This window comes from Carcharodon carcharias, chromosome 9 (genome assembly GCF_017639515.1).
Source record: "Carcharodon carcharias isolate sCarCar2 chromosome 9, sCarCar2.pri, whole genome shotgun sequence".
NCBI classification, from domain to species: domain Eukaryota; kingdom Metazoa; phylum Chordata; class Chondrichthyes; order Lamniformes; family Lamnidae; genus Carcharodon; species Carcharodon carcharias.
Genome location: NC_054475.1, coordinates 139,217,546 through 139,242,291, shown reverse-complemented (window position 1 = coordinate 139,242,291; position 24,746 = coordinate 139,217,546). Strand labels below are relative to the sequence as shown.

General features: G+C 39.1%; 1 protein-coding gene across 5 annotated transcripts; it reads left to right on the top strand.

Moving 5' to 3' along the window:
• Nucleotides 1-275: 275 nt before the first annotated feature.
• LOC121282091 (inhibitor of apoptosis protein-like) lies at nucleotides 276-23,767 on the top strand. Of its 5 annotated transcripts, none has more exons than XM_041195550.1 (7): nucleotides 276-471; nucleotides 5,604-6,633; nucleotides 14,663-14,762; nucleotides 15,850-15,928; nucleotides 19,855-19,903; nucleotides 20,103-20,297; nucleotides 22,005-23,767. In XM_041195550.1, exons 2-7 carry the CDS (start codon nucleotides 5,748-5,750, stop codon nucleotides 22,193-22,195), a joined length of 1,500 nt encoding a protein of 499 aa, XP_041051484.1. In that variant the 5' UTR covers nucleotides 276-471; nucleotides 5,604-5,747; the 3' UTR covers nucleotides 22,196-23,767. The 5 variants fall into 5 exon arrangements, with proteins under 5 accessions (XP_041051484.1, XP_041051487.1, XP_041051488.1 ...); XM_041195553.1 differs by having other exon boundaries at nucleotides 277-430; XM_041195554.1 differs by lacking the exon at nucleotides 276-471 and adding an exon at nucleotides 500-653.
• The last annotated feature ends 979 nt before the right edge of the window (nucleotides 23,768-24,746 follow it).

The window sequence follows — 24,746 nt, the reverse complement described above, 5'->3', positions numbered from 1 at the left end:
ATATGGTATGAAGGGCATTGAAACATCCTGAGAAAGGTGAAAGGACGCCATATCAAAATGCAATCTCCCTTCACCCCAGCACCAAAGCCAAGTACGGTATCCATTCAGAAAAACTGCGGAGGACGCATGCGCCAGCCCAAGGTACGCAGCATCAGGAGCTGGGAACGCAGTCGCCTCCAGTTCAACCAATCAGATTGCGGCAACCCTGCGCGCAGCCAATCCCTGCCCTCCTCCGATGATTGACAAGGGGGTTTTTTGGGCGGCCATTGAAGTTTTTTTCGTTCCATTGATGTGACGCAGTCGCAAGTTGCAGAGCTCTGGCGTGGAGAACTGGTCAAGCCGGTTCGCTTCTTTGAGTTTGAGCCCACGGGTTCTGGGTCTGGGTCTGGGTCCTGGTCTTGTGGGGCAAGGCGCCTTCCCGGTACTAGCTGTGAGTTCCTGATTTTAATGCACAGAAGGGTTAAGACTGAGGTAAAACTCTTTTTCTCCAATGACATTGGTAATTTCTTGGATATTATATCGTCACTGGGGTCGGATTTACCCGCATCTTGGTTACAGAGAGAAACTCCTCGAAACAGGATTATACTGAGCGTCACGCCTCACTTAAATATTTCACACTGACGTTATGGAAGAGGACATTCCTGACTAGAATGGTGAATAGGTTAGGCGAGGTTGGATGTACTTTGTTCTTTTGATGATTTGAGATTGCTGCAGGATTGCTAACAAGGCAATTAGTTACTGCAAAGGAATGTCAAACTTGCGCTTCAAGTATTAACCACAGCACATAGTTTATTTTCCGACGAAATCTGTTTTGAGGTAATTTTATTTCCAGATTTTTCCGCCTCGTTTATTGACAAGCCATGCCAAGGTAAATAGATGCATGTTGCTGTTATCATATTGTAACTAAAATGTCACTTTGACATCAAAGTTGCAGCTTTCCAGAATCTGACCAATTTGTTGTAGATGATGAAAGATGGATATAGTTGGATTTTTTTTTATCTTTGTGAACTTATTATTAATTTTTGCTGGGAGTTTCTTCTTTTGAAGACATTGACTTTGTGGTCTTATAATTTGATGAACGTGTATGTATATATTACACTTAGTTTGTTATTCTTAGGTTCGGAAGTGTTACTTACTAGAGTTTTCAAATGGGGAGAATGCAGGTAGTTGAAAAAAATCACCACTGCCATAATAACTTGAAATTGCTTCTGCTTCCAATATTTACCTAATATAATTTTGAAGAAGTCCCTACCTCAGATTTACTGTGAAGTATTCTATACAACTGTTGTGAAGAAGCTTCATCCAACCCTTCTCCTTATCCAGTGATAGCGAATAGATGATCCATCATGAATCATTTTTCCAGCACTCTATTTTTATCATTATTGACTAAGCAGAACAAATCCGCTATCAAAATGCTTCATAATTTCAATTGACTGTAATGAAATATCATTTTGGCATTTTCTATTGTAAAGTGAAAAATTCTGGTACTTCGTGTTATGGTAGGTGGATGGTAAATGCCAAGCTGCCCAAATCCCAGAGGGAAACTTGAAGGAGCTGCCGCATCAATTTGCAATTTCTACTTATTTTGAGATGTGGGCTTTGAATTCTGTAAAAAGGCCACCAAGTCTTATAGGTTTCTTACATAACTAAATTAAACCTCCATCAATAGAAGGAAATATTTTAAGCACGTATGTAGATCTACAAATTACTACTATGTTGAAACCCCAGTTACACCTCTGTTAAGGCAACATTGAGAGATATAGGTTTTTAATAACAAAATAACACAATACCCTGATCAGTTGAATTGAAAGTGAGTTTTTCTCAGCTTCAGTTCCTCATAGACAGCTGCTTGATGCTTAAATGCTGGAGGCTTTTCACACTTGTTAGATTTTAGAATCCTGCCCTTACACACAACCTTTGCTCCTTTATACGCATTTTCCCTTTTGAGTGCAAATTCCCTTTGTTTCACTATGTTTTTGGATTTTATCTTTCTGGACTTTGTTTTTCTGATAATCTATCATGGTACCAATTTTACCAGTAATCTTTGGGAAAAATAAGCACACTATTTCTTAACTTCTCCCTAACATTTCACCCCCTCTTTTGAATTCAAGCTAGTCTAGTTTATTCAAAAAGCAAATGTTCCCTTTACACCTATGTTTACCTACTTAACATCTCAAACCTAGCTTATTTTCTGTTACATCAAAGCCTTCAGACGAGTTACCTTCAATTAAGACCCCCCTCCCCCACCCACACACACACACACACACACACACACACCACTATTACTCTTCAATAAACTCCAATAACATGAAAATTATATCTTCCACAAGCTTCAGGTAACTGTAGCTTCCTATGTCTGGCATCCTAGTGAAATAAAAACAAAATGCTGCAAAAATGCAGCAGGTCGAGCAGTATCTGTGGAGAGCAACAGAGTTAGTTTTAGGACAAGGACATTTTCATCTGCAGTGTTTTGCTTTGTATCTATGTATCATTGTATGATACCAGGGTATCTATGCTGAATGCTCTGTGTTTTTCATATTTCAAAATTTTTGCATTCCAAATCTGGTTAGGCCAGTTAAAATAGTGTGCAATGTTTTGAATGAGTTCGTTTATTTCTCTTGCTCTTAAAGTCAAAATTTTATTGCGTTTGTTTGGCTTTATCTACTTGTATTTGCACGTTAAGTGATTGCTCCTTTTTTTTTTCATTTCTCCCAAAATGTATTAATTTACTCTTCACATACTTATGCCATTTTGCTAACTTGTCTGTCTTGGAGTATTTTACAGTCTCTCCCTGTTAGTATTTGTTCAAGACAAAAGTAGGTTTATGTTAAGTCCAAATATATATTGGAGTCAAATTGGACGTAATACTTAACCCTTGGTATGGCACCCACTTCTTGTAGGTGACCAACATCCTGTTATCTGATTTCTGTATCTTACCCGCGAACTTACTGTTGCAATTTTTCATACCAGGCTCTTGAATTTTTCCGATGGAGCTTCTTGTAAGAAACTGTCAAGTACCTCCTGAGTACACTTTTTTCCAAGTGACCATTTGGATAGAGAAAAAGCAATGGAAAAATTATGATAAAGTGAAGGGAAATCTAAGTTTCCTGCACTTTTAATTGGTTTTTGTATTTGTGTTGTGCTTTTAAATTCTAGTAGAAGTCATCATTACAAGTCCCATCCTTTTTTTTAACTGTACCAAGAATGGTGAATCATGCACAAAAAAAGAAAATTAAGTAATGTGACTGTGATGAGAGCAGAAGGAGAGAAAAGTTATATTCAGTAATCACATACTGCCATCTCATTTCTCAAATCCCTGGTTACTGACCGCTCTTGTGCCATGTGTCTGACAGCTTAATCTCTCCATCCTGCCTAATTTTAATACCCTTGTTTTGTTAGCTGAGTAGGATAATTGATCTCTAGCTCTGTCATTTGCTGAGGATAGCCCCTAATTTCACAACCTCAGCTCCAGTGGGTGTAATTGTTTACTTGGTGCACAACCAGCTGATCTAACATTGTTTGGGTTCACCACATCCAGCTCTGGGCCTCTTATATTCTGGGCTTCTATTCTTTGGATCACTGAGTGGGCTAAGACTCCTTTTTATTTTCTACGCTCAACTGCTTCCTTAAGTTTTTGGCTTTCAGGCTTTCCACTCCTTGCACAGTAGAAGGAGCTTGCTTCTCTAAGCCTTGCATCGTTGCCTTCAGTAAAAACCTGCAAAAAAAGAAAATCTCATTGCTTGACTTTGTTGTGCCCCATCCTCTAGTCTTTCTTGGCTGTCTGTTTACCACATGCTAACCTCAAGTAACTTGGGACTGTTGTACTGTTACGGTCTATGTAAATGCCTCGTTCTGCTTTTCAGCCCATCAAGTTTATGCCAGTCTTTTCCCCATTTGAATCACCCACACTGCTACTTTCTTTTTCTACATTTGAATAAGTTATCATTGAAGCAGCTTTCCAGTTCTGTTTTCAATTCTCCATCAACCCTTTGAGGAAGGGTATTCCCCATTCTAACCCGTCAAATTTTTTTGTGACTTCCCCTTTTTTAATAAGTTTCTGCCCGCCTGCAACTGACTCATTGATCAGAGGAGCAAATGATTTATTCCACTGTGGCCCTGAATGTGGAAGACCTTGGTTATCATCATCAGCCATCTCAGCTGTAATGGAAAAAGTCCCGAAACCTTGTGGGCTGTAATCCATCATTTGATGTCATTTCCACCAATCTAAATTTTAAAAAATTGCTTTCAGTTCTTGTGCCAATTCTGTTTTAGTCCAGAATGTAACCAGCAGTCAATTGCTGCCAAATCTTTTCTTCAGCACTGCTGTCAGCTTAGAGATAAAATACAGCTCACATTTTTTTCCAAATTAAAGAAAGAACACCCAGGATACTGAGAGCTCATTACTTTCCCACAATGGTATGGCACTGGACAAGATGCGCTCCTTCTAGTCAGATTGCCTAGTTTTTATCTTCAGTAATATCTGGTTAGTTTGCACATATTGTACACTATTGCCTTCCCTCAGAAAAAATCTTCAGGCTCAGTGTTTATATCAAGGTTTCAGGCGAAGGATGGCACTTCTTCAGAATAAGTAGTCGGTGACTGACTTTTTGGCAGATACTCCTTGCAATTCCTGAGGACAGCTTCAAAAATTGTAAATTCCTTCTCCAAATGTTCATCCAATTCAAGTATCAGTGAACCTTTTCACTAGCTTTCTTCGCAGCACCAGTTGGGTCTCAGAGCAGTCCATTAGGCCATGCCCACCAACAAAAAAAAAGGCAAGCATTTAAAGGGGACTTGCGGCTATCAGAAATCAGCCTGAGCTCCACGGCAGCCTGCTGCCTCTGAGCTTATGAGCCCAAAATATCGTATCGCAATCCACTGTTTGGGAAGCCCTGCTCGACTTTCTTTACAATGGTTTAGTGAAATGGTTTCCAACTGAATGAAAATACTTTGTCCTGTTGAAAATAACTCGTAGCTATGTACTGTATATGATTCAACACCTTGTGTATGAGTATTATGTACCCCATATAAATGCAATTTCCAGGCCAGCAATTGAGGAACTCAGTATAATTCTGCTGGCTTTGGAAACAATGTGCATGATTGAAGTGAAAGGCCAAACATTGTCCAGGCCAGATATTCTCTGGTAGGTAGCTGTTGCATGGAGATTTACAGTAGTTACAAGATGGGCATCAGACTTGCTTTTTATCTGCAAAGGGAAAGATGACCAATAAAATTTCTTCTGAAATTTTAAAAAATTGTTTCAGTCAATAAAAATTTTGTGCAGAAGCAGTGAAGCTTTTACACAATGTTGGATTTGTTATTTATTTGTACCTTTCAGTTGCTGTTTATTTTGTAGTTTGTGTGTAAAAGGGATATAATTAAATCATTCTGAAGTGAGCATTGGGAGAAATTGGCGACTTTTTTTTCAAAATGTTTCCTACAAATATCTCGTCATTGGACATTATTTTTAACTGACTGCAACATGTATATTTATTGATTGAAATAAATGCTGATGCCTATTTTAATGAGTTTTGTTCTGAAGTTGCATCAGACTGAATTGGGAAGAAATGATTAGTAATGATGAACACCTTGTTCTTTGATAGGTGCACACAGTGGAATTTCAACGAAAAGAAGTTGGCTGTTCATATCATTATATTGGAAAGACATCTGAATCCCAAGAGAAGATTAAGAACCAAGAATCTGTAGCTCTGTAAACACACAATCAGGATATTTTGTTCTCCTCCAAGATGGATATTACAACCGATTGTAAACAAGATCTCTCAAATGAACTCTATAGACTTGGAACATTTATCGACTTTCCATCTGATGTCCCAGTGTCTGATGCAACATTGGCCAGAGCAGGTTTCTTTTATACTGGTGTCAAAGACCAAGTTAGATGTTTTAGCTGTGGTGGCATAGTAGAAAACTGGCAGCATGGAGATTCTGCTATAAGAAAACACAGGCAGCTATTCCCAGCTTGTCCATTTATTAACCGTACATGCATGAATGAACAAATGAACTCTAGCTTTCCAGTCATGTTTCATGACCCCTCAAACTCTGAGGAAGTAGCTAATCATCACCCTTCAGAAAATGGCCCTTGCAGCCACTTGAATGGTGATTGCCAATTTCATAACCAACTTCTCAGCGATCCTGTGAAAAGTAGAAGTATTGAAGACATGTCCCATCTTCGACCCAAGAATCCTGCAATGTGCAGTGAAGAAGCCAGACTCAAAACCTTCACTACGTGGCCTAGTTATGGCATTGTAACACCAAGAGAGCTTGCTAAAGCAGGGCTTTATTATTTATGCAAAGATGATCATGTACAGTGCTTTTGTTGTGCTGGGTTAATGAAAAATTGGGAACCTGGAGATCGAGCAATGTCTGAGCACAAGAGGCATTTTCCTATGTGTGCTTTTGTTTTGGGACACTCTGTTGGAAATATACCAATTGATCCAAATTGCAGCAGAAAATATGTTAACCAGCCATTAAATGGTGAACCAAAAGCAAACTTTTTTAATCTATCCAAACACCCAGACAAGCAAACATTAGAATCCCGGCTTCAGACATTCAAATGCCCAGAACGTTTTCCACTGAATACTGCTGACCTAGCAGGAGCTGGGTTTTACAGCACAGGTATTGTAAATTTCTTGAAAATTCAAAGTAGTAAGTATAGTTCAGACGCATGAGCTGAATAAAACAATTATTTTGTTTCTGTTTCTTGCAGTTAAAAATAGCCATTGCACTTCATCAGTGAAAGTGTAGAAATGGAAAACATGTTTAAAAAATAACTTCTGTGTTAATGTTTGTCATTGAGGAAGAGGATAACATGCCAAACATCCCAAGGAAACTAATATTGAATTGGAAATGGCGTTTCGCCTAAGTTAGAAAAATAACTAATGAAGAAAATAATGGGACTGGAATGATAAATCTCCAGGACAAGATGTTTTCCATTCCAGAGCTTTAAAGGACGTAGTAGATGCCATAACTATAATATTCCAAAGTTCTCTTGATTCAGGAACCATTGCTTTAGATTGGAAAATTGCACATGCCACTCTGCTATTGAAGCAAGGTGAGAGATGGGAACCAGGGAATTATGGACTTGTTAGCCTAACATTTGTTAACGGGCTATTTATGCAATCTACAGTTAAGGATAGGGTGATAATACCTTACTTTCAAGTGATCAGGGAGAGTCAGGGTAGATTGGTGAACCTGATTTTTTTTTTTCATTTTGAGGAGATGACTGAAGTCTTGGCCAGGGAAATGTCTATGGATGCTATTTATATGGACTTCCAGAAGGCACTTGATAGACGTAAACTGTTAGCTCATGGTGAGGCTTGCGGAATGAAGACAAGTTATTGGCCTACTTCAGAAATAAGCTGAGCTGTAGGAAATTGAGTAGGGAGAATGGACAGGTACTCTAATTGACAGGATGTGACCTAGTGGGATCCCACAGGGATCAGTGTTGGAGCCTTGGTATTATGATTGCAATTAGTTAACAGCTTAACTGTGTGTGAACTTATAATGAAATTTGATCATTAATCATGAATAATTCTATGGCGGTCCCCTCTTTGGTTCTCAGACAAAATGCTGCAGAAAACTATCCCAGACATAGTGAAGAATTTCAGCTTTCTGACAGGCTTGTCTGCTCACCCCATTAAAATCTCTGTCTTTACTGCATGCTTATCTAATTGCTGCATGTATACAATCTACCATTTATAGCTATTACCAAGACGCAGATACACAACCTGTGCTACAGTCTTAAATCTTTTTCAGTTTCTTCATTCTATCCATCAAGTGTATCCACTGTCTGCTTGTCTCTCGTATCCTCTTAATGTTGAATTGAATTTGTTCCTGAGCACGAAGGCTACTCCTCCCCTCTATCATTTTCTGTACCTTTCTTGTAGACCTCACTTGGTTTATTTAATTCCCAGTTTTGGCAGCCTTGCAGCTGTGTCTCAGTAATTTACACCTGCAATTCATTCAGTTTTTTCCTTTATACTGTGTGCATTTATAAAAGAATGCTTATTTGGGCCACACATTAACCTGTGCTTCTGCTCCAATACTTTACATGCATTTCTTATTTTTCTCTCCTGGTTTAATTACTTCGCAACTTTTAGTTTTCCTTTTTTACCTGTACTGTTACCTAAAGCACAATCTCTGGTTTGTCCACTACTTCCCTTTCATTTGTTTTCAAATCATTATCTAAACAATTTGCACTGAACCACTCCCCATACCAGCTTTTGGGTCCTTGTGGCTGCCCCTCTCATTACTGCTGCTAGGTCCCTGATTCCATCTCAGTTCAGGTGAGCTTGTTCTTCCCAATGTCTTTGATCCCAAAGTGGACTATAATAGCTGGATCCTCCTCAGTACTTTGCAGTCATGTGATATCCTGAACCCTGGCAGGCAATGCAAACTTAGGAATCATCGCATTGCAACTGTACTGTCCCTCTGACTGTATTGCCTCCTACTACTACCGTATTGCTTTTTACTTCCTGCCACCTGACCACCCCCACCAATCTCCAGCGTTTTGTACCAAGGTGTTTTGGATAGTTTGCTGATCCAATGTGTAGACTTTATCCTCATCCACACAGATAGCAAAACCTCAAACATGTTGGGTGAGACACTGCCAGTGCTGTACCTGGATCCCCTTGTGTGCCTCACCTGCAGTCACATCCTCTTGTCCCTAATCACTAATCAGACTGTTATGAATGTGAAGTTTTATAAGATGGTTATATTTTGGACTGTCTCTTTTAATAAATGGTAAAACAGGTGATGGTTGTTATGGGGACTGGGAGCCCAGGTTGAGACTTAATGAAACCCGCATGCCACATTTCAAAACTGAACACACTGTGGGAGGCAGCTGTTCTTGCTTTATGCAAACGTGGAGACTCCCAGGTGGTCCGATTTTAAAAACCCTGGACACAGATAGATGGGGAGAAAGTGTGTCCTGTAGAGAGAGAGAGATGAGGACAGCAGCCGTGCAGAGGGAAGAAGGTTTTTTTTTCTTGGTTGGCTTCCAGAGGGATTGTAGGTGTGAAGACGTTCTTTGGTCCAAGAGACAGAATCTGTGGAAATTTAAGGATTAATCCTGGCGGGAGAGAAGTTTGGAATTTCTCAAAGATGGTCACTGGACACTTCTCCACGTTTTGTTGAGTTGTGGTGAGCCAGTTGCAAGCTGGGAGTAACCTTGTATTGTTTCCTGTAAAGATCGCAGTTCTGTGGAGAGCGTGGTGCAAAGTTTAAATATGGCATGGGGTTTTCAAGTGTGCGGAGATATTCTTCTTTTGTAGTTGGTGTTAATTGTTGACAAATGTTGAGTCAATGTTGATTTTAGTCTTTTAATTTTGCTTATTCATTTATGGGTGTTTATTGTCCTCATTCAGAGGGCATTTTTAGAAGTCAGCTGGATTGCTGTGGGTCTGGAGCCATGTGGACGGCAGATATTATGACACTCAGCAATGGTTTTGTGATCATTATCAGACTTTTAATTCCAGATTTTTATTGGATTTAAATTTCACCATCAGCTGTGGTGTGATTCGAACCTGCACATCACCCTGGGTCCTGTGGATTACTAGTCCAGTGACAAGACCACGATACCACCGCCTCCCCATACAAGATTTTAGGTTCTGAGACTTTTATGATTCCTTTTAAGTTGGTCGCTGGGAGCTCATATACATTTTTAAAGTTATCAGTCTCTATGGGGATCATAACATGACATTTACAATTTCTAACATAAGGGATGGGACTGCCTCCCGGATCAAATCGTCCAGGCAACTCCTTCCCTGTCTTGATGCCTTGAAATACCTGCACCTTTGTCTCTAGCTCAACAACTTTGAACTGAACTTGCTCAGATGCAGACGTTTATTACAGATGTTTGTCTTGGATCACAGTACTCTTGCAAACTCCGAATGCTGCAGTTGCAGCGCACTGCCAGCGCTACCGTCCATATCTAACTTTGTTTCGTTTATTTAATTGAAATCTTTGTTTCATCAATATGGATTTCTGGTTCATATAATTTATTATAGGTAGATTAAATGTTAACCTAAGACTTACCCCATCGCCCTTTGTACTGTAATGTCAGTTTGCAATTTTTTTCCCCATGCTGCTCTTGGCTTTGCCCTTGGGTAAACAAACACATTTACAATATAAACAATACTATGCTCATTATTAAGCCCTGATTCTGCTACTAGCTCTATGCTGACTGAGTTTCCCTGTCTGGTGTAAACTGCTGCCACCCTCTTTTTCAATCTCAGTTGCCTGGAGTTTCCACTGTCTCTCTAATTGGTGTTGCCATCATGAACGGGTATAGAAAATCATCAATAAGACTAATGCAGTGTTGGCCTTTATACCTAGTGGACTATAAGACAAGGGGCTAGAAATTTATGCTACAGCTATACAAAGCTCTTATAAGAATGCACCTTACTACTATACTGTGAGCAGTTCTGGATACCAACCCTTCAGAAGAATATGTTGGCCTTGGAGGGAGCACTGTAGATTCCCTGGAATGATACCTGAAGTTGATGTTAAATTACAAGGAGAAATTATACAAACTAGAGTTGCTTGGAATTTAGAATGTAATAAGATTTTATCCAAGTTTTAAAATGTGAAGGCAAAATGATGGGATAAATAGAAACTATTTTTGCTGGTTCGCGGTACCAAGACCGGGGCGGGGTATAGACTTAAAGCAAGAGAGCCAGGTCCCTCGGGAATGAAATTAAGAATAGTTCTACACATAAAGGGTAGGAGAAGTTTGGATCACTCCACCATGGACATACGTTGATGCTAGGCTAGCTATTAATTTTAAATCTGGAATTGATGCATTTTATTAACAAAAGATATTGACAGATTATGGAGCAAAGTCAGCTATGATCTCATTGCATGGTCTATTCCTGTTTCAAAATTCTCAAGCATATTTGGAGAAATTTGAATCTGTTTGAGTTTAAGCTTTTAAAATTCTTTTGAAGTAGATCACCATTCTATATAAATAGATATACAGTGATGTAAGCAGGTGTTTTCCTTAATGAATAAGGGAAAATAATTACTTAAAATTATTTGTTACAAAAATGCTAATAACATTAAAAATATTCAAATGTAAATAAATAGTGGGCCGAATCTTCAGAGGAGTGGCAGTCAGTGTCAGATTGGGACTTAACTCCTACTTACTTAGCTTGCACTGGAGCTCCATATTTCTCACCCAGACATCTGAACCAGGCCCCCTGAGAAATGTGGAAGAAATCTGCTGCTAGAGTCCTTCCTTCATAGTGTAGGACAGATGAGGGAAACCAAGCTATGCCCCTTTTTTCTTTTTTACAGCACTAGCTGCTGCATACTGGTAATTGTCCTAAAGCCACTTTGTCAAGTTGTAGAGAGAAGCTAAGTAGGTGAGGGGGTTGGATGTGGGGGGTATATGGAGGTCAGGGGTATAGCTACCTAGGAGTTTGAATTAGTTTTAATCTTCCTAACTTTTCCTGAGTAACTATTCTGCTAATAAGTCAGAACCACCTGAAATTTCAGACTTGAAATTGGAGTTTGAGGGTTCCGGAAGCAGGATAATTGCCCAACGGAAGTTGAAACCTTGGCAATTCCATCAAAATGCTTACACTGGGACTTCAGAGGGGTCCCCCAGGGCATCTTCCTCCAGGGTACAACTGGAAGATTTGGTCCAATATTATGGCTAATTATTATGGAAAGAAACTGCATCACCCTCTCACCCCCAGCTAATTGGCACATGGAGGCTAGGTTGGTTATGAATGGCAGATTTCCTACTTTTGAGTTATGGAAATGAAACAGTTGGGTCATTGAGTGGAAACCTTGGCTTTTGATAAAGTTTTTCCTGAGGTCAGAGATGCCAAGATAAATTGTAGATGTCCAGCTAGCAGTTGATTTAATCCAATCATAGTTTACTATCTGGAGCCTGTGTTGCTGTGCATTTAGTTGGCCATCACGGGTTTCAGTTTGCAAACTTGGCAAGATAAATTTAAGAGGTAAACATCTGTTTTGTTAGAACATGAGAAATAACAGTAGTAGACCATAAAGCCCTTTAAGCTTGCTCTACTGTTCAATATGATCATGGGTGATCATCAGCCTTAACTCCACTTTCCTGTCCCTTTGATTTGCTGAGAGAGACAATCCCCTGGGATAGAGAATTCCAAAGGTTAACAGCCCTTTGAGGCCAAGAGAAATTTCTTCACTCAGTCATAAATAATATGCCCCTTATCCTGAGACTATACCCCTGTGTTCTAATTCTCTAGCCAGGGGAAACAACATCTCAGTATCTACCCTGTCAAGTTTCTTCATAAACTTGTATGTTTCAATGAGATCACCTTCTCATTTTTTCTAAACATTAGAATATAGACCCAATTTACGCAGCCTATCATCCTAAGACAACCCCCTCATCCCAGGGACCAATCTAGTGAACCTTTGCTGTACTGCCTTCAATAAACGTAGATACTCCCTTAAACATGGAGACCAAATCTGTTCACGGTACTCCACGTGTGGTCTCATCAAAGTGCTGTTCAATTGTAGCAACACTGCTTGATTATACTCCAAGCCCTTGCAATAAAGGCCGACATGCCACTTGCTTACTTAATTGCTTGCTGTACTTGCATGCTAACTTTGTGTTCCAGGTATGAATACTCTGAAATCAACATCTACAAGTTTCATGTCTTTTTAATTAAAAAAATTCTGCTTTTCTGTTCTTACAACCAATGTGAATAACTTCACACTTTCCCCCCACTTAAACTGCAGCTGCCACCTTGTTGCCCATTCACTGAAGTGTCATCTTTGCCTTCTGCCAAATGACCTCCAATACCCTTTTCAAATATTGTCTACAAGTGATCCTGAATGAAGCAAGTGAATGCATTGCCCCTACAATTGTTCATTTTTATAAACTGCATGCAGCTAATTGCCAAGTGTTTGCAATCGCAGAATTTTTATAGTGCAGGAGGAGGCCATTCAGCCTATTAAGTCTGCATTTGCTCTCTGAAAGAGCATTCCACCCAGTCCCATTCCCCTGCCTTATCCCTGTAACCTTGCACATTCTTTTTCAGATAGCAATCCAATTCTCTTTTCAATACCTCGATGAAACCTGTCTCCACCACCCCCTTGGGGAAAAATCCTTTTGCCAATCATCTTGAATCTGTGCCCTCTAGCTCTTGATGCTCCCTTGATTGGGAACAGTTTCTCACTATTTACCCTGTCTAGACACCTCAGGATCTTGAATACCTCTTATCATGTCTCCTCTCGGCCTTCATTTCACCAAGGAAACTAGTCCCAACCACTCCAATCTGTCTTCATAGCTACAGTTCTTCATTCCTGTAATCAGTCTTGTGAATCTCCCCTATACTGTCTCCAATGCCTTCACATCCTTCCTCTAGTCGGGTGCCCAGAACTGGATGTAGTACTCCAGATGAAGCCTAATTCATCTCTTATACAAGTTCAACATGATCTCCTTACTCTTGTACTCAATGCCCTTTATTAATAAAGTCTAAGATAATATGTGCTTTATTAACTGTTCTCTCAACATGTCCTGCCATCTTCAATGACTTATGTACATATACACTGAGGTCCCTTTGTTTCTGCACCTCCTTTAGAGTTTCTCCCATTATTTTATACTCTCTTCATATTCTTCCTGCCAAAATGAATCGTGTCATCTTGATCACCACAGTCTAGGTCATGAATATATATCAGGAAGAGCAAGGGTCCTAACCTGACCCCTGGGGAACTCCACTGCAAACCATCCTCCAATCTGGGGAAAAAAACATTTGTCACTACTCTCTGTGCTGTTTCCTGTCACTCAGCCAATTTCTTATCCAAGATTTACTTATGCAAAATGATTAGATGGTGTTTAAAAGCGGAGTATTTTGTCTATCATCAAGAATCATGAGGGAATATCCAAACCTTGTGAAATGTATTTTTAGGTCCACACATCTTGTAAACTACTGTCATTTCAGATCGCTACTCCTTGTTTGAAAGATTGAATTTGGACAGCGTCCATCAATAGCTTGTGGTTACACTTTTTTATCTTGACTGTTAACTGGGCTGAATATTGGTACGAATAAGCTAAGGAGGGAATAAAGACAAATTATTTTTTTTCTTGTTTATAACTTAATTGAATTGCTTCTACGTTTGCCCAAGTTTAGAGTATCAGTCAAGATTCTGTCAAGTGACAGTGTGTACTCTTCTGAAATTTTGCTTGAGGGGAAAACCTACAATGTCATTAACTTCTCTCATTCCCACATTTGGATAAATTTGACTCTGCTTAATGATTAGATTAGTTTGCAGGAAAATTTCCCTTCCTCCCACTGCTTCAAAGGTGAGGGTTTTTTTGACTTGCACAACACATTTTTATCAAGGCAGTGACTGTTTTATTCAATTCCAGGGCTATCAACAACCCTCCAGTGCAGTACTTGTGGTCAGTTGACCGTGTGGCCTACAGATCGAGCAGTAAACTTGTCTCATGCTGGTCTGTATGGCCAAATAACACAAACCTTGTGTACTTGCTCCAGAGGAGTGTGTCTCAATTGTGTTCATGAGAAATGCATGGTATGAAAAAACATTGAGTTTTATAAAAGTCTTTTATTTTCAGAGGACTTATATCGTGCAACATATACTGGTTGTTTCAGTGAATATGAAAAATGCTACATTTGACTTAAAATTTCAGGTGATGAAGACAACGTAAAGTGTTTTCACTGTGATGGAGGCCTGAGAAATTGGGAATCGAGTGATGAGGCCTGGGAGCAGCATGCAAAATGGTTTCCAGGGTAAAATATCAATGTTTTCAACTATCTGCATAAGTGATATGTGACTGAATTCTTTGCCGTTTTCAATTGGTTTAGTGTTCATGGGGGTTAGTTACCTACTTCCGTTCCTATTTTTTTTACTATTGTCTTACCCCTTTGGCTTTGCAAACCAGATAATGTGCAACCATGAGGCAAGTTGTCTGCAGTCCCACCAGATTTGAAGTGGAAATTTACATTTTGTGTGCAAACTTCTTTGGATGGAAATTGTTTTCCTTCTTGTGGCACTTTGTCAAGAGCAGAAAATTGTACACAACATTCTCAGTGAGCTAATCACATCTATTTGAGTTTGCAGTCAGGGTACAATCTCTCGGCCTCAAGGGACATTGGCTCAGATCTTCCGGTCTTGTCATCAGAGACCAGATCTATTTCCCCAGATGCATTATGGGACCCTTGGAAGTCCCAATACAGTAACTCCATGGAAATTGTCTGGGGAGTTTGAACTTGTAATGGGCAATTCCCCTTCTCTCCAGGACCCTCAAAAAAAAATGTCTCCAGCTCTTGAGTGAGTTGGAGCCTTAGGGTTCCAGATTGCTTACTTGGATAGCTACCCAGGGAATGCTAGACTGAAAAGTCCTAGTCTAACTCCTGTGTAACTATACAGCTGACCCCTTCAGCACCCCTTGACCTGACCCTATCTACTTACCATACCTACCCACTCTTACCCATACTTTCTCTCCATGGCTTTTCAAAGAAGCTTTGGACATTTTAAACTCTATTTGCCATAATATGGTAGCTAGTTCTGTGAAAAGGGAGCGTGACTTATGTGTAAGCTCCCTTTGCTGGTGTCTTCAAGATTTCCTGCACTGAGTCAGCTTGGAAGGATCCTCCATCGGAAGATTACCCAGAAAAATCTGAGGAAGGTGAATGGGTTTCTTTTTGGAGGTGGGATCTGATCAGGGTTTCAATCCTGATGGGAAGACTTGGGCCATTATTTCAGCTTCAAAAAAAAAACTGATGATTTGATGCTTCCAATCTAACTCTTCTGAATTCAGTTGAAACATAAATGCATTGCTGAAATGCCTGCGAAATAACTGCTGTGTCCAAATAGGTGTGGGTTCCTGAATCAACAGAGAGGCCAAGACTTTGTCAGTGATGTTCAGTTGAGGAAATTACAATCCGGTTCTACTGTAAGTTCACTTTTGAAATGTTTTTGTTTTACTCAAGTGAAACAAGGTGTCACTGGAATCTAGTGATTTAGTAAAATTCTTAGTTTGTTTATTGTAATTATTCAAATATTGAATGTATAATCACCATGCAGGTCTCAGGATATATGAATCAGCCATGTACATAATGGGCTACTTCTGCAAGATCTTGACCAGATTAATTGCTGTGTTACATGGCAAACTGTATTATGGGTTGGATGAACATAGATGAAACACCCTCCATCACTTGTCCTCTGGTAATGACCAATATAACTGAAAACTCAGCATGAATGAATTAATGGTTTGGATTTTCCTGAGGCTCTGGAGTGGTTAGTTCAGTGTTTTCCATTACACCTCTGAAAGCTGAAACTGTCAGGGTGTCGGGCGTGGGCAGATTAACATGGAAACCCTGAATTTGTGGTTTAACACCGTGCTCCACCATAGCCTGCGCTGTGATCTCCCCAACCCGCAGAGCCGACAGTCGTTGAAATCAGCAAGAATTTCAATTTATCCACTCCCACCTTGTTGTAAAACACCCTTTTAAAAAGTTGCACCTTGTTCAATGTGGTGGTGTTGGATTTTTAATGATGGTGATTAATATAATTTGAACCAAACTGGCCCTGAAAAAATAATTTCTTGTCATGGAATGGTGTTAACTGATGGCTTTTTAAAATAAGCTTAAATTTTTTTTCACAATATTTATCCTTTACCTTGTGTGTATGTCCCAATTTTTAATTTGCTCCATGTAAAAGAAAAAAGTGGTTATGTATTTTACTACTTTTTCATTTCCGGGTTGTCGGTGAAAATCCTTTAATCTGATTGGCTCTTTCAGCATCTTGGTGACATCATTCCAACTCCATGTTGGAAATGCCAGTAAAGGATGCTGCAGTCAGATAGAAATTAAATTCTCACCAGAGAAGTCACGACATCTCTCATTGAGGCTTAATCTGAGATTGGGGGCTAGTGCCTTTGCCTTGCCGCTGGCTACAAACACCAACCAACCTGTTGCCTTAGTTGGAGATGACCATATGAAACTGACTGACAGGAAAACAGCTGGTCCCCCCCCCAGTCTACCCCACATCCTGTTGACTGGATCATCATGAATAAATACTTCTTTGCTCCCTTTGCAGCTATGTAATCTGGAAGGGCAAAATGCTGTTGGAAGAGTTCTCACCAACTCCTTAAGATGATGAAAGCCAGCCGAGACTATAAAATGGATCAAATTTCATCTGTAAAGGCACTTGCCTTCTATTTGATGTGATCTCTGACCCAGTCAAGAACCAGCTCAGCTCCCTCTTGAAAACCTTTAGAAAGTCACCACCCACCACAACAGCTGACAATGTTTGTTTCTAGGGGTTCCCTACTCTCTGGGAAAAGAATCACTACCTAACATCTAGTTTGTTCTTGATTTTGTGTAATTTAACCTCTGGTCCTCTCTGATCTGTTGAACCAGAATAATCAATAGGAATGCTAATCAGCCCTTGAAATATTTTATAGACTTCTATCAGGTCTTTGCTTCTCTGAAGTAAGTAGATTGTGGTCCTTGAGTCTGAGTAGCTGAGGTTCTTTGAGCCAGTAACTAAACTTGAGGCTATCTTCTGGACTTGTGTTCAGAAAAGGTATTGAAGGATATGAAACCAAAGTGGTTAAATGGAGTTAACATAGAGATCAGCCATGGCTAATTGAATGGCAGAACAGGCTTGAGGCCTGCACCATTTTCCATGTTATAGCACTAATTGAGGCAGTGAAGTTTTGATTGGGCATCAACTCCAAAACAATGTCAGTAAAGAGCATTTTAAGTCATATGCCTATCATTAATTTAAGTATATTATAATGTCTTGGCTATAACTATATTCAGTACACCACTAGTGGATTTTCAGAGAAATTGTCCATTGTGTGACTTAGATGAAGGTATTGACAGAATGTATCTAAGTTTGCTGACGGTACAAAACTAGGTGGGACAGTAAGCTGAGAGAAGAATACAGGCTGCAAAGGACTTTGGACAGTTTAAGTGAATGGACACTAAAGTGGCAGTTGGAGTATAATGTGGAGAGCTAGGAGATTAGTTACTTTGGAAAGAAAAAAACATTTTTTTAAATGGTCAAGCTTTTAAATGTTGCTATTCAGTGAAGTTTTGGTGTCCTGGTACAAAAAGCACAATATGTAGGTACAGCAAGCATTAATAAGTCAAGTAGCATGCTTGTCTTTATCGTAAGGCAGCTGGAGTACAAGAGTAAGGAAGTCTTGCTACAATTGTACAGCATTTTGGCGAGACCATGTTTGGAATATTGAGCAGAGTGTTGGTTTCCTTGTTGGAGGAAGGATATAGTTGCCTTCAAGGTGGTATAGGCAAGGTTCACTAGCATGATTTCTGGGATAAGAGGCTTGTCCCGTGATGAGCGGTTCAGTTGATTGGGCCTAAACTCTTGAGTTTGGAAGAATGAGAGGTGATCTAATTGAAACAGACAAGATTCTGAAGGGGTTTGATGGGGTAGATGGTGAAAGGTTGTTTCTCTTGGCTGGGGAATCTGTAGTGAGGGCACATTATCAGGATAAGGGGCTGATCATTTTAGAACAGAGATGAGAAATTTCTTCCCTCGAGTGTGGTGGATTTTTGAAACACTCTTCTCCAGAGCATTCTAGATACTTTGTCACTGAGAGTGTCCAACCCTGATATTGATGGATTTTTGGACTTAAGAAGAATCAAAGGGTATGGGGATTGGGTGGAAAAGTGAAATTAAGGTCAAAGATCAGCCAGGATCTCGAGGAATGGTGAAGCAGGCTGAAGGGATTGTATGGCCTACCTTTGCTCTTCTTTCTTTTATTAATGCTTTACTTTTTAAGCTTATGGTATTAATCTCCCTTTTTGTATGGTATTAATCTCCCTACTTGGACCTAACCAACTAGGAGGCAACTGTTTATAACCAGTTGAGCCACAAGATCCTGGGTTGAAGTCCTGCCCCAGAGACTTAAGCACATAATCTAGGCTGACAGTTCAGACCAGTTCGAAGGTACCATTTTTTTCAAATGGTGTTAAACCGTGGCCCCTTCTGCCTCCAGTGGATGTTCATATTTAAAAAAAAAAAAATGTATGGCACTTTTTGAAGAAAGATTAGAGGGGTTACCTTTGGCATTAAGGCCAATATTTATACTTTAACCAATACCAAAAAAACAGATTCTGGTCATGATCGCATGACTGCAGGATTTTGCTGTGTGGGAATTGGCTTTTGTTTCCTACAAGAAAACAGTGACTACTGTCAATTAAGTACTTGTGAAGTATAAAATGCTTTGAGATGTCCTACAGTCAAAGTTCTCTATGTATACAAGACTCTTAAATGTAACATTTTCTTAACCTTTAGCTTTCTTTGAACATCATTTGGAACTTCTCAAAAACATTTACCTGAATGGAATGTTAAATTAAGGAAGTTGGTCTTAAATAGACACGAACAATGTGACAAACTTAACCACGTATGTGAGATGCCACTCAGCTAAATCACTGCAGATATATCTTCCAGGTTTTTAGTTCAGTGGAAATCTGACAGTTACTTGCCAATTCCCAATGTGTATATGTGTCAATATTGTAGAGAATTTCTGTTCAAAGCAGTATTGCAGAACTTTGCCCGATTAGATTTTTGGAAGGTTCCAGCTTGAGTTGATAGGAAAACTGGAAGTTTAGATATTTGTGTGTGTTTAACCTTTAACTTAGTTTCATTTGTGTTAAGAGGGCTGAAAATTGGCAGGACATTTTTTGCCAAGGGTAGCATGTTCTTCTTCTTTGATTTCTACAGGGCATCAACATGCTTGGTGCTTACCACCAAATGTTAAGTTCTGATGTTTGAATGCATAAATAACTATTTTGAGTTTGAAAATTAACCTTGTGAACTGTTTATCCACAATATATTTTGTTTCAGACTGAAGCCTTCCCCCAAAATGGTCTTTCTGCACATCTATCAGAATCTGGTTAGTCTTTTACTAACATTTAAGTTTTGTGAAATGTCGTGCAGGCATTGACCATCAATTGAACCATTATGTATTAGCATTGATTTTTTACTATCATCTTTGTGTAACATGATTATCCTGTTAATGTTTAATTCCTTTTCTCCTGATTGTGATTGATATTTCATCACTCTATTCATGTCTTATATATTGATATTTTCAGAAAGCTCACTTATGCAAACCCCAGTAGTTCAGGGTGCTCTTGAGATGGGATTTGACAGCTTGCTAATAATGGAATTAGTGAAAAGGAAACTTAGATCGGCACATGATACCTACAGTTCTGTTGAAATGCTGGTTACGGATCTTCTGGCAGCTGAAAGAGAAACACAGGATCAGGAACGTGAGGACCAGAAGGAAGGTAATTGTACCAGTGCTATCCCTTGCCTCTCCTCTCACATCAAAGTTCTAGCAAGTGTTCTATTACTTTAACAGGAAATACTATTTCTTTGAACCTACATGAACTAAAGATAATGTACAGCAGAGAAAAGGGCTGTTCAATTCAACTGGGACATGTGGCGTTCGTGCTCCACAGGAGGTTTCTTCCACTCTTCTAACCCTATCAGTATAACCTATTCCTTTCTCTTCATGCTGAAAATTGTAAAATAGATATGCTTGCAGGGACTGGGTAATGTAGTAGATTAGGATTGTTCTTGTATTCAGGACATCTCCAAAACTGGCTGCAAACTTATGTGACTGAAATTTTCTCTTTCTCAATGTACACATTCTGTTTGCCTTGTGTTTTGAGCAGTCTCTATTCAAATTCTTGTTGATTTGAATTCTTAGTCTCAAACTATCTTGCATTCAACTTTGCTCGTATGCGACATGACTGGATTAGAGCTAAGTTATCAGTGGAGTGGGAGATATTTATTCCCTGGAAGATTGTTGAAGAATAGAGCATGAGTTCCTCTCATCTGACCATGCTAGACATCAGCTGTGTCCAATATGCAGACAATAGTCTGCAAGGTTCCTGAGCTCTGACAGTCTAACCCTGATTAGAGGAAGTGGTGTTTTATTTGGGCTTATTCATTAGTTTTGTTCTGCTGTGAATTTTGTTGCTCTGAGGTTTGAAAATGCCTCTTGTACTGTTGCTTCATTGGTCTTAATCTTAAATTGTACCATCCAAGATCATAACTGTTAATAACTGAGAGGTGTGTTCAATAGGAAGGTGGATTTTAACTACTTGTAATCCCAGAATACCCTCTCAGCCCAATAAGGGAAAACATGGACATCCCTATGGTACATATACACAATAGCAAAATATTGAAGAAACAAATTGCTGGATAAAGTCAGCACATCTGGCAGCATCTGTGGAGAGAGAAACAGAGTTTACGTTTCAACTCAATATGACTACTTGAGTTCCAAAGAAGTCATATTGAGCTCAATGTTAACTCAGTTTCTCTCTCCATAGATGCTACCAGACCTGCTGACCTTTTCCAGCACACTGCAAATGCTGGAAATGCGAAACAAAAGTGCTGGAAATACTCGGTTAGGCAGCATCTGTGGTGAGACAGTTAATGTTTCAGGTCGATGACCCTTTTTCAGTGATGTTAATTCTCTCCACAGGTACTGCCTGACCTGATGAGCATTTCCAGCATTTTATGTTTTATTACCTATAACACATGACCTGGAATAAGATTATTTGCTGTTGCTAAATGCCTGGAATGAATTGCATTCCCTAGTAGCCATGCCCCTTGATTAAGATGAGCATAAAATTCACAACTTTAAGTTTGGGATTGCCTTTCTTCTTAATGTAGCACATCAGCTCCATGATTCAGATGAGTGAAGCATTTTTCGATGTTTCATGGGCAGTCTTGTCTATTGCCATAATCTGCAATGTTTGATGACCTTTAAATAGAAATATATCATGGCTATTTAACTGTTGTACAATAAGCTTGTTTCAGTGTGTTTTTAAACCAAGAATTCCTTACTCTTTGAATATGGTGTTGGCATTCAAGTTGCAAATTTGAATTGTTAAATCGTTTGTTGTTAGAAGCATATATATGTTAAGTTTAACTTCGAAACCCATTTTGACAGTCTCTCTTTAAATAAATCTATCTCTTCGTAGATACAAACCTGGAAGAGCAGTTAAAAAAACTCAAGGAAGAGAAGTGTTGCAAAATTTGCTGGGATCGAGATGTTTGCATTGCCTTTGTACCCTGTGGTCATATAGCCACATGTAGAGAATGTTCTGCTGTGCAGAAATGTCCTATATGCTGTTCCCAAATTCACGAGAGAGTTAGAATATACATGTCTTAATTACTGAAGTAAAATTCATCGGAATTTGTTGCCTCAGTTTTGCAGTAAATAAAGATTTTATTAACTTGTATTGTGAATTAAATGAATATGATTGCAACTTGTTTCCTATTTAAACTTTATTGTGCAGTGACTTTTTCAAATAATTGTGTAGTAAGTTTAATTGTGTGCCAATTAACTAGCAACACTGAACACTTAATGAACTAAACAATGTAGTGTACAAATTAAAATGAATTATGATAAACTATTTGATAAGGCCATTATGTTTCAACAGAACTTGTTGATCATTTGGCAGGATTTTTGTGTAATCTTTTATAAATCTTAAATTGCCTTAAAACACAAGGTCTTAATGCTACAGAACAGAGTACCCACTGTCTCTTGAGCAACTTTTGTAACAGCATCCTCGAACATGGAGGACTGTTTCAGTTGAAGCGTTCAATTTAAATTTCTAACTTATGGTATAAAGTGATAAAATTTCAGACTCTTAATATAATGAATTGCATTGAATTCACAGCATTTTAGTACGGCACTTTATGAAACTGGCAGGATTGAAATTGTGGTTAGTGTTGATTTTTTTTTTGGTGAATTTTCAATCCTTTTTTGGGTATATTGTCAGATGATTGCATACTCTATTTCCAGGAGGGTGGGGTAGAAAACTGGTATAGTATGGCTTTGAATTTAGAAATCTGTCAAATAAATATAACTCTGGTTGTGGATTAGTCTACGTTTCAAAATGGTCTCATTTGCACAATCAAAAGAGGCTGTATTATAGGAAGCAGATGGCAAAGGAGTCATGGAGTTTAAAAAAAAAGGTACCGTACTTGCAATTTTTGATTTATGATAATGCAGGATTAAATTTTGCTGCTTGAGTAAATTGTAGTTGGAAGTCCCAATTAAGTATACACCGAGGATTTAAATTAAAAGGTTAACAAATGAAAGAAGCCGTGCACTGGTCAACTGGTGGCCTATCGTAACATTATGTGAAGATTGAATGTGGAGTTTTAACATTGGATTGTATAACCAAGTATCTATTCTGAATCAAGATCATGTACTTCAAAATGATGGCTGCACTGCTGTGATCTGAGTTTCACCAGTAATCTGGTAAACTATGATCCACCATAAATGAGCAGACCCCTTCTCACAATATTCAGCCTTTAAGGAATCATCGTGGAATGCATTATTTCTTAATTTGTTTTAAGCTGACGGACAGTTTTTAATTGTTGACTGACATGCGCAAAACAAATGAACATGTAACTTCCTTTTAGTTGGAAGTTCATCAGATTTGAAAGTGAAATCTGTGACTAGCTGCTAGATCATGTACATGGATTCAACATATTCTAGGTCAGTTGTGTACTTGTAGTATTTATCTGAAACTTTGAAAATGTGCTCATACAGGACCAAATTAATACAACTATTTTTAACATGTACTTTAACCCTTTACCTTTTTAAATATCACTTGGATCTTGATTTGATTCAGTTTTTCAGTTGGAGAGTAAAATAGCTTGAATCTATGCTTTTATTTATAATTTTGCAAGGCTGAGGAATAATTTGTAATAAAAATTAATTTTCATCTTATCTTTTGGTTGTGTGGTCACTTCCCTCTGTTTATCACATGCTGCTTTTGCTGTTTTTGTAGTTTTATGTAGTAGCTTCAAAAGATTGGAACCTCATTTTTAGTTGCACCAAGATACTGCTCCTGGTAGGCTCTCCTACATTCCTGATTTGAACCAGGGGTTGATTGCCTGACCTGTTGCTCATGGTAGACTAAGAGATACATGGGAAATGAGGTTACAGGTTGTGGGTTAAGTATGATTATGTTGCTTTTGGCCCACATCACCTCGAGGATGCTTAGTTTTGACCTGCTTGATCTGATCTGAATCACCATGGTGGCAGTACCACACAATACAATGGAGGGTGTCCTTGGTTTCCACAAGGACAGAGGTTATTCCTATCAATACTGTCATGGTTAGATGCATCTGTGACTGATAGATTGGCGAAGATTAAATTGGGTAGATTTTTTGCCTCTGGTTGGTTCCCTTGCTATTTGCCACAGGCCCAGTCTGGCAAATATCTCTTTTGGGGTTTAGTCAGGAGTGATGCTGCTGATCCATCTTGGTGATGGACATTTTAGTCCCCCACCCAGAATATGTTCTGTGTCCATGTTATTTGGAAGAAGCACTGAAGGTCGTGTTCAACATGGAGGAGCACTGATTTATCAGCTGAGGACGGGTAGTAGATGGTAATTGACAGGAGGTTTCCTTGGCCATGCTTGATCCATGCCATGAGACTTCACTCCCTTTTTATGGAGCAGGACATCCCCAGGGATGATGATTGAGGAGTCGGGGATATTGGCTGTAAGGTAAGATTTGGTGAGTATGGCAATCAGAACGTTGTTATAATAGCCTGTGGGACAGCTCTCAATTTTGGTGCAAATCCCCAAATTTAAATGAGGAAGACTTTGCAGGATTGACTTAGGTTCTGGTGCCTTGGTCCATACTGTGGTTCAACTGGTTTTATTAATTTTAAATTTGCAATTTGACACAACTTGGCCATT